This window comes from Melitaea cinxia, chromosome 9, assembly GCF_905220565.1.
Source record: "Melitaea cinxia chromosome 9, ilMelCinx1.1, whole genome shotgun sequence".
NCBI lineage: Eukaryota > Metazoa > Arthropoda > Insecta > Lepidoptera > Nymphalidae > Melitaea > Melitaea cinxia.
Window position 1 is genome coordinate 10,559,739 of NC_059402.1, and position 11,125 is coordinate 10,570,863.

The 11,125-nt window shown below is 30.6% G+C and overlaps 1 protein-coding gene across 1 annotated transcript; it reads left to right on the forward strand.

Annotated features, from left to right (window-relative positions):
* Positions 1 to 1,491: 1,491 nt before the first annotated feature.
* LOC123656376 lies at positions 1,492 to 8,933 on the forward strand. Its single transcript, XM_045592065.1, has 6 exons — positions 1,492 to 1,650; positions 1,915 to 1,966; positions 6,086 to 6,214; positions 7,637 to 7,785; positions 8,066 to 8,244; positions 8,869 to 8,933. Exons 1-5 carry the CDS (start codon positions 1,570 to 1,572, stop codon positions 8,234 to 8,236), a joined length of 582 nt encoding a protein of 193 aa, XP_045448021.1. The 5' UTR covers positions 1,492 to 1,569; the 3' UTR covers positions 8,237 to 8,244; positions 8,869 to 8,933.
* Positions 8,934 to 11,125: the final 2,192 nt, after the last annotated feature.

The window sequence follows — 11,125 nt, forward strand, 5'->3', positions numbered from 1 at the left end:
TACGCGTTATCAAAGATTACTCAAAAAGTAGTTATCAGATCTCGATAAAATTTATATGTGACCACATGATTAACATCAGCTTTCGATTAAATCAAAAATTATTAAAATCGGTACACCCAGTAAAAAGTTATTGCGGATTTTCGAGAGTTTCCCTCGATTTCTCTGGGATCCTATCATCAGAACCTGGTTTTCTTATCATGGTACCAAACTAGGGATATCCTCTTTCCAACAAAAAAAAATTATCAAAATCGGTACATCTAGTAGAAAGTTATGCGGTATAATACAACGTAGGTCGACGAAAAAAGCGTCAAGTAAAAACGCATTATTAGATATAACTCGAAAAGTAGTTGTTAGATCTCAAATAAATTTAAATGGGACCAATTGGCACACACCACCTTTCGATTAAAACAAAATTTGTCGAAATCGGTCCACCCGGTCAAAAGTTCTGATGTAACATACATAAAAAAAAAAAAAAAATACAGTCGAATTGAGAACCTCCTCCTTTTTTGGAAGTCGGTTAAAAAATGAGTAAATTTAAATCCTTACACACCTGGAAATATCCTGCTCAAAATCAAGCATCCTAACTAGGGAAGAAATTCAATCTTACAGAACATCACAGCTAAATAATACTGCTCTCAAGCAGTGTTGTGTTCCTGTGATAAATAAATAAGGTGATCAGAGACAGTCGGGGCTAAGGTCGCCAACGCGCTTACGATCCTTCTGGTGTTGGAGATGTCTATAAGCAACGGTAATCGCTTACTATCAGGTGAGCTATACGCGTGTGACCTAGTTGTATATAATAAAAAAGTAGACTTTCACTATTAATTTTTACTCGTCTCAAATGATATGAGAAAATTTATTTATTCAAAACTAGCTGACCCGGCGAACTTCGTATCGCCTAACACAAACTTTATCGTATGGTATTAAAGTTCAAATTGACTTTTAAGTATTATCACAAATCTTTTGTATGGGAGTATAGAAAAGTGTTGTTTTTAGACTTTTTCAGGAAATTTAATTTTTTTTTTAGAATGTTTCTCTCCGTAAGAACTATCCTCGTACTTCAAGGAATATTTTAAAAAAAGAATTAGCGAAATCGGTCCAACCGTTCTCGAGTTTTGCGCTTAGCAACACATTCAGCGACTCATTTTTATATTATAGATGCGTAATATGTAGCCAGCGCTACCTATTAGCATTTATAAGAACTATTTAGTGAAGAATACACTATATAAATTGTTTAGTTTATAAAATCTAGATGGCGGTGAAAACAAAAATGGTTTTCTAAGATTACTTGCTTTTAAATACAAATCTACCTAGATAGTCATAAATAATATGTGTAAGTAGGTTATACACAATTTATTATAGTCATGTTTATAACTTTTATAAACTATAATGAAAAATTGACTTTTATATTAACTAAACCTTTAAGAACTAAAACTAAAGAAGGTAGGTAGATACAAAACTATTATTAATCATATGAAATCTTTATTCACTAAAACACAACTGATTAGTTTCGTTTAATAACCCTTTCAGTAGAATTTCGTTGAAAGTCATTCGTGTTTTATGTAAATCATGAATATTACACCAGCCCTCATCGATTCTACAAATGAAAAATATTCATTTCGAGAAATATTGCCAAAACTATCCTGTGCGGTAAGCCTCGTAAATTTTTAAATACTTTTTTAGTAAATCGTATCCGATTTCTCAATGTTTAAATCAATTTAATAATGTTGTGTAACTACTTCTTATATTAATATATCATTTTGGAATAGTTTTTTTTAACTTATCAACAGATTAATATAACTAACTACAACCACACATGTCAAAATATTTCAAATTATGTTGATATATTAAACTAGTTTATATAAATAATATATATGTATTAACACTATTTAGTTGATAATTTTATTGTTTCAGAGTTCAGTGTCTAAATTAGCTTTGGTTCGAGAGAAATATAAAATTGAATCGGGTAAGGAGAATTTTTACTTTTACCTAATGTGTCCCAAAGTTGATCTTGATTTTAAATGAATTATAGCAAATATTATACACAGACAAAAAGTATAACAACGACTATACTATTAAATTCTTAAAAACTGTATGTTGTAAGGAACTAAACATTAGATAATTTTATGTTAAGCATAGATATTGTAAGTATATTGATCATGCGTATATTTACATATTTTCATATAATTAATTAGAGTCTAAAAATATTTAAAATGAATAGTCACGTAATTTATTCATTTAATTCTAAAATATTTTTCATGTTATTGAAACGTTATTTTCTTAATGAAATAAAAAATAAAAATGGAACAAGTTAAAGATGTGTGTAAATAAATATATCAACTCGTCTAACTTCAGATAAATTTGAAATAACTTATATGACAGAGTTGATCACGTTGCATCCAGTGAAAAAAAGCCACTTAGCCAATGATTTGAAAGAAATATTTAAAGATCAAGGTCTCATATAATTCCATGTTATTGATGATAGTTGTATCGGCGTCTTTGGTGCGACAAAGCCAGCCCTGCGGTCACCAACCCGCCTGCCCAGCGTGGTGACTATGGGCAAAACACATGAGTTCACGCTATTTTTGGCGCGAGCTTGAGGAGGCCTATGTCCAGCAGTGAACTGCGATAGACTGAATTGATATTTGTGCCAGAAGTTGAGAAAAACAAAATAAAATGATAAAATAGTATCCATAATATAACAAATATAGTTAAAGGACAGCCAAAAAAAAAAAATTCAGATGCCTTATACATTATTAAATTTTTTACGAAAAAAATCATCGTTCCTGATGCCATTTTGAGATTAACTTTTGACGTTTCAGTAGTCGTAGTTCGTACTTTTCCATTCGTATAGTAACAGATACTCCCTGCATCATTTTCATGGGGCTTCAGAGTGTGCACTTTATATTTTTTCAACACTTTCGACAATTTATTTCAAACTTAGTTTACATACGTATTTAACACTTAGTTTCTAACTTAGTTTACATACGTATATTATATATAAACATACGATATTGATAGGGAAAAATTGCGTTGATTGTTTTTAAGGGTGCTTGTCTCATTAGATACTTTGATTGTTTAATTATTTATGATATTAACTATGAAGTTTACTATGCCAGTTTTCTTGAACGTGAGACTTAAAACTAAAAATTTCAACTAAAATCATGAATGCTAGTTACATTGGCAATAATGAATAGAAAATATGACAAAATTAGACAAATAACGAAACGTGTATCTAACCTATTCCATTGTATGGAGGTTTTATGCACAAAACAAGCTATGCCTGTGACTGTGCGTGTTAAAATTTTGCTTGTCTCTTTGTAAATATATTAAAGCCGTCAAACGCACTGAAACTTGATTTCACAAACTTGAATAAAACTCTTTTAAAATACACGGTTTCTGTGATATAAATTGTTATGCTATTCCTTAGGAACCACGTTTTTTTTTTTTCGGTATCAAAGTATCATATTCCGGTATCAAAATCGTGTCGATTCGTTGTTCTTCGAAAATTTATCTATCGTACGGGAACCGTACTTCTGTGGCAAATTCAATCAGATCCGTTCACCCGTTCTGGCATGCTAAAAGTGAAAACAAACATTTATCCAAACTTCCAAATTTATGGTAGTCATAAAATGGTTTAATTTGATAAATTGAACTTACGTTACTACAAAGTATCGCTATATTTTACCTGTGTAGTTTGAACTATCTATTAACAAGATGAAAATAAATAAAGACAAATTAGGTAGGTACATCATGTAATTTAAAATTAATATATTTTCCTTTGAAAGAAAACAAATTACGTCCACGTTCTATTGAAAACTAGGTCAAGGTTTTCAATTCCCGACGTAATCCTGCTCTCCTAGTAATAATGTTTTTTCATTTCATTTTACGTAACTCAAATATTATTTGTATTGATTGATCCAGCCTGTAACATACCAATGCTGGGCATAGGACTCTTTTTCCACGTAGGGTTGGAGCGTAATCCACCACACTTGTCCACTGTGGGTTGGCGGACATATTCCCCACTACAAGTAACGATCGCTATCACGTGTCTTTAATAACAATCGAGACCGACATCATTACGTGCTCTTCGAGACACGGTGGCGAGACTCACAAGGACAGACACCCAGATCTGAAACAGTAGGTATTTGTAGAAATACTTATATCCATCCCGCATGGGAATTGGGAATCGAATCCGGCGGTGTTTAATAGCCTACAAGGCTCACGCACCACTACACCAGAGCTGTGGATGTCAATTATGGATATTCAAGGACGTATTTATATTTACATCGGTAAGATCTGATTTGATATGTAATTTTATTAACATTTAGACTCATCTATGAGACCACACGATTTGCACTTGCTACAAACACCAAACGTTTGCTCAAATTAAGATAACAAAAATCAACATTTGCTTGTTATTTTTATCGTATTTTATAAACTGTATAAATGTGTTTGCTCGCAAATGAAAAAAAAAACTGACTTCAATTACATAGACAAGTAATACAACGTAGGTAGACGAAAAAATACATGATTTTTTTAATATCGATATCAAAGATTACTTAAAAATTACTTATTAAACCTCGATCAGATTGAAATTGGTGCCCCTATTTCAATTTGATCGAGGTTCATGACTAGCATCAGCTCTCGATTAAAAAAGAATCATCAAAATCGGTACATCCAATAAAAAATTACGAGGTAAGTATAATACAACGTAGATGGACGAAAATAATAGTCAAGTAAATACGTATTATTAGATATAACTCGAAAGTAACTTAATTTAAATAGATTAAATTTAAATAGGATCACATGGCAGGCACCACTTTTTAATTATAACAAAGAATCATTGAAATCGGTCCGCCAAGTAAAAAGTTCTGCAGTAACACACGTAAAAAATACAATTGAATTGAGAACCTCCTCCTTTTATTGAAGTCAGTTAAAAAGCAAGCTTGATAGTTATAATTCATACTTATATTTTTGTTACTAATTATCAATAAATATCGAGTTGTACTTATGTTAAATATGTACTTACTTTTCTGCTACACATCACAACAGGAGCATTCATCATGCTGCCCACCCCTACTTCACAAACACCATTAACTGAACACATATTCAACTATATTCTACCTACTTAATAGACCTACGTGTATTTGACTGCGTTTATATTTCCTACCCTACTTTCACAAGTCATAGCATGAAAAAGAGGCAAAAAAAATTGTGAGTGTGACAGATAGAACACGAAATCAACACATTCAACATATTATAAACCTAAATATGCATATTTTTAAAAGTGCAATTTATTTTATGCTTTTTGATTCTAGCGTAACTGTTTCCTGAAAAGTAAAAACCTATAAAATCCGTTACAAGGACCAACAAAAGAGTAGCAAAATTCTATCATATCTTATTGATAAAATATTTAAATCAGCAGGGCAGCTAGTATGCGTTTTGAAGGGAAACCAGTAGATAGTAAAATTGTCATTTTGTTAATTATCTTAGAATCTGACACATTTACATTTGTTTGATATGAGTGTATGAATATTCATACACTCATAGTTTTCTGCTTAAAAATAATTTTCCGCCATGTTTGTAATTATGTAGTTGCTTTTATTGCGACATTTTTCATATAATATTTTGCAATTGTAATTACAATACAATACAATAATACTCTTTATTGTACACAACAACAATTAACACAATAACATATTACAAATAAAAAACAGTGTACAAAGGCGGTCTTATCGCTAGAGTAGCGATCTCTTCTAGACAACCAACAATTAGCAATGTGTGATTGGAAATTTTTCTTGAGTAGTAATTATTTATTGTTAACTACTTCATTACAAATCCCAATAAACTGTAAAAAATATAATTATAGAAAGAACTGTCTATTGTTGTCAATAACAAATGAAAATAATTGATTCTACCAATTTAAAAATAGATGTAGTCTATCTAGCACATACGCTGATGACAATTTTTAACTTGATAAATCATTACAAAGCATAAAATGTATACTAACTAAACTCCTTTATGAACGCTCTTTTTTTATTAGAAATGTAACTTAATCATACATATTGTACAACTTTTACAGATGTTTTGCTAGCAGTCAAATTGGATCCCGCTGTACTGGAAGCTCAAGTGACCATCGACAATGGCAAAAAAACTGTTAGTAATGAACAAAATCAGATTCATAAGATGAAGACCCAGAATAAAAAAGACAGTAGGAAATGATTTTTGTCTAAAATATTTTTATTGTATTTTGTGTTTTCATACATAATCTAATATTATTACGTGAAGCAAAAACTTGGTAGGTACCCCGTTTACAGAAATTGCTTGGACGGAGGGGTATGAAATTTCGCACACTTATCTATGCTAATATTATAAAGCTGAAGAGTTTTTTGTTTGTTTATGTGTTTGTTTGTTTGATGGAACGCGTTAATTTCAGTCACTTTTGGTCCAATTTGAAAAAATCTGTCAGTGCTAGATAGCCTATTTATCGAGGAAGGCTATAGGCTATTTTTTTTTAAATTAACGCGTGTATAACCGTGGGTCACAGCTAGTACTTTATATAGAGAAGACGTGCAGAAAACTTTTTATTTTTTAAATTATGCGTAAAAATACATTAAATAAATAAGTAAATAAAAAAACATTACACACACTACTATGTATTTGATACACACACGCATATATACTATTTTGTTTGTTATTATAGAAGTATAGTCTGACAACAAAACCTCAATAATGTTCAAACATATAATTTAAATTAATTATGGTCGAATTTCGACCACTGGGCGACCACTTACTAGTGGTAATACTTTATTAAACTCAAATCCGAGCTAGCGTCAAAGAATGGTCAAGTGCTTCTATAGTTTAAAAATTCAATGTACGTCAGGAAAATATTGTGGGAATGCTCTATGCCTCCAAAAATTTTGAGACTTATAAAATTATCTTACATACATATGAAACATACTATCTATTGACTAAACTGCAGTGAAAGAGCGTCGTAAATGAAGTTCCGCTACTTTTATTTTAAAACAAAACAATTAACGATCTTTATAATTGAATGCTACGGTACAAATTTTGTTTGTATCGAGCAACAGTACAAAACCTTAGTCCTTTAAACGCTAAACTGCGGATGGTAAATTTCAGATTCCTCTATGAATGAAAATATGATACGTAAAACTGAATACTTATAAGTAATTCTGAGAAGTTATTGTGATTACAATCTATTACACCATATACAACTTCTTGTCTCAGTACTGCCATCTTTAACTTTATTAACCTAAATGCTACATAAGAAACTGTTCGACAATTTAAAACATAGAATATCATTACACCTTTCGTTTTGTCATCACCATCTTCATATTTCTCACTTATCACTTTCAACCAGATTTTAACTGATCACATAATATTACGGCCCCAAGCCTTTTCTTGCTACTGGTATACAATGGTGCCTATTAAATAATTAGATAAAATAGCCTCAGTATACTGATATTATACCGTCTTTATGACATCATTTAATTAGTAAAAATATTGGAGCCCAGGTATTCGAATTGACATCTGGTAGCATGAGCATATACGATTCGTAATTTTTTTTTTGATCAATGGCTATTATTAACCGGCAGTTATGTTGCGTTTTCAGAGTCTACCAAATTGTATAATTCGGAATTTGAAAAGGCTATGTATTTGCAACGAGCTGCACTATTTTCTTTATCATCACAACAATTCAGTCTCTTGATGAAATATGCTGACACACTCCGCCAGCAACGGTTATCTCAACAAAAACTCTTAGTAAGGATTATAACTTTATTACAAATTTTAAATAATTTACACTTTTATATTGTCTTTGTTTCTGATTGTATACATACGGTATTTATGACTTTGAACTCTTACCGATCTATTTCGGTGAAGTTTTCATCTTCAACTAACTATATTGCATACTGCATTTGATAAGTTTTAAGATATAAGTTATATAAAACTTATTTTCAGTATCGGCGAAGGCAATTATTAACATCTTTGAAGGCATTAATATTGCCAAACAATTTCTTATTTAATATAAATTCTATGACAGGAGTGTGGGTTCTGCAAGAACAATGGTCAATCAGAAGTCTGGTACACAACCCACGCACTGAGAGACGGTAGAGGTCGGGTACGTTGTCCCATTTTGCGCGCCTTGTCCTGTCGTCGCTGTGGCGCCACAGGTGACAATGCTCACACCATCAAATATTGCCCTCAGCGATAAAAATAAAGGTATTTAATTATTATTGATCACTTTTAGATATGTCTGCTTAAACATTATTCCTACATTATAATTATAAAATAATCCCCATAGTGGAATTCAGAAACTGCTCCATGACCGTCTTTTTAATATTAAACTGACGCTATTGAATTTTTTTTCACAATCGTATCGTATAATTACGTTCAATTTTAATTAGGAAAGGCATAGAATACTAGAGTGCTGTCGTTAAGACTTTCTACTAAATAATTTTTATTCAATATTATATTAATTATTTGCAAAATAATGAAATTAAAAGTGTTTCTTTTTTTAAAAGTCTGTAGTATTTTAAGCTATAGGTATTTATATATTTTATATAATAACGTCTCTACTTTTATTATAAAATATAGATATAATAATAATCACATTTCGTAACTCGTATTGTTCTTAAAAAACCCATTTATAATTACACTTATTAAAAGTTAATATATTATAGTCTACTAATAATACGTATACTAACTGTATAATTTTTATTGTAAAGTGTAAAAGGTATAAAGTATATTTATGGATTTTCTTAGAAACGCAAATACTAAGTATAGATTAATTATGATGTCTTTCTCATTATAGATAGTTTATTTTTTGCCGGTTTCTCATTTCAGATCAGGCAACCATGACAGCTGAGCTGCTCATTCTTATACAGTTTTTAATTAAAAAAAATTACGATGTAATTAACTTTCGTTTTATTTCTCTTTAAATGTCCAAAGCTAAATTACATGTCATATGAAGCAGTATTTAACGGTGACAACTACGTACGCAATTTCACCTAAATATACCGATCATTTCATTAATTCATGTAAGGAACTAGAGTTTATTTGGTTCTTCATTTCTTTGAATTGGGGAGACTTCAGAAGTACTGGACTGGCTTAAATAATAGCCTTTTGCAGAAAGTTTGTTGAAACAGGATAGTGACCATAAACGACAACACATAAATCCTGTGTGCGCTTTCATTACTATCACAAAAATATTGTATAGTAAATAGCGTAAGCTTCACACAAAATCTTTTATGTTATAAACTAGAATTAAAAACCCTATTTTAACAACGGAAGAATATACATCGTACGGTAAAAGCGAAAAATGAGAAAAGTCTCGTAGTTTATCTGAATTCTTATATTTCGCTTATAATTATTCGAAGATGTAGCCTTTGAATAGTGGAAGAAACATTAGTTAACATTGGTTTTAAAGTTTCAGAAGTCATCGATTACTGACAAACAAATGTAAACTCTTTTTTGTATGAACGTATACAAATGTAGAGAATGTATTCTTTCCAACATTTAAAAAGTTTGTCTTATTTAGAGCAAAAATGCGTTATAATGGCGAATAGATTTTACATGTATAACTGTACAAAATAAATCAAGATTGAAAAAAAAACTCCAGGATATACCTACCCATTATCCTATCTTATTTATAATAAATTTCTTTACTCTCTGAACTTTTTAAAAGGTAAGTAATGAATCTATCGTATTAATATTAGACATAATTTGAACGTTGCTCAAAATACACAATACTGAGTAAATTGGACCAATTTCATGGTAATAAAAACATACAGAAATACGTTCTCTCGAATCAAGTCTGCGGCATGCGTAAGACGAATCAATGTAGTACACAATTAGTGTGTTATTGATATTTTTGCGAGATTGCTTTTTGACACGTGCATTTGAAGGATGGTGGTGAACACGGAAGTTGTTTATTTATACTTTACTTACAGTAGGAGATCCAAACTAGAAACGACCTTCAGCTATATCTTATATATAAAATCTTATATATAAAATTCTCGTGTCATAATGCTAGTGATAATACTCCTCCGAAACGGCTGGATCGATTTTTATGAAATTTTGTGTTCATATCGGATAGGTCTAAGAATTGGCCAACATCTATTTTTCATACCCCTAAGTTATAAGGAGGGGGGGGGGATTAATGACATATTTGGCAAAACAACTATTGCGGGGTTAGCTAATGAAATGAATTTTAAGTCTATCCAGGGATTTTTCAGCCAACCCGTTTACCATGTATTTCCTAATATACTAAAGTAGATATAACATAAATTTTATCCATTAAGCAGATGGGTGAAGGTCATTACTAGTTCATATTTTAGATCACAATTGATTTATATATACATATACTTGCTTTATAGAACTACCCTCCGTTACCTTGACCAAATTATTTTTCCATAGCTACAAGTGGTCTGTGTCAATCAATGGACGAGGATTCTTAACAAATCATTGTAGATTAGATTAGTTATTTAAGATGACATAATATCTGCTGACTTTTATTAAAATAGAAAAAAAAGATGATATAAAATCCGATTATATAAGATCCGATTTAATAATGGATAAGATTATCATACTATTATATATTTCATAAGATAGTGCGCCACACGTCTAAAAGTCAAGTCTTCAAAATACACCACAAACAAGAATTAACCATCAATGACTAGGCGACAACAAATACACAACTTCGTTTACTGTATTATAAAATATCTTCAAATAACGATAAGAGCTATTAATGCTTGTGTCCACAGTCAGTAATAATACAAAACCCAATTATCCACTGCCATGGCCGTGGCAAGGAAACCAAGCAAGTTTGCTTTCATTACATTACGAACCACGTTAGGTAAGGTCAGTAGATTTATTTATGTGTTTCGATGTGTTTGCTTAAGCACCGGCTATTTTCAGTTAACAAATACGATTTTAAAAATACACTCTATCTTCATTTTAGTCATTATTTTACTTGTTAATGTTAATTAAATAGTCTTAGTATTGAAACTTATTATCAGATATAATTGTCATTTATAATGTTAATAATTAAATTAAATTCTAATAGTTCATATTTTTGTTTGTTTGATAAAATAAGTATTTC

What these genes read in the sequence shown, in the direction of transcription:
- LOC123656376 (XM_045592065.1), top strand. Translation starts at nt 1,570, where the DNA reads ATGAATATTACACCAGCCCTCATCGATTCTACAAATGAAAAATATTCA. An exon ending in GAAATATAAAATTGAATCGG is followed by an intron (nt 1,967 to 6,085) that starts GTAAGGAGAATT and finishes CAACTTTTACAG; the next exon opens with ATGTTTTGCTAGCAGTCAAA. An exon ending in GACCCAGAATAAAAAAGACA is followed by an intron (nt 6,215 to 7,636) that starts GTAGGAAATGAT and finishes TTGCGTTTTCAG; the next exon opens with AGTCTACCAAATTGTATAAT.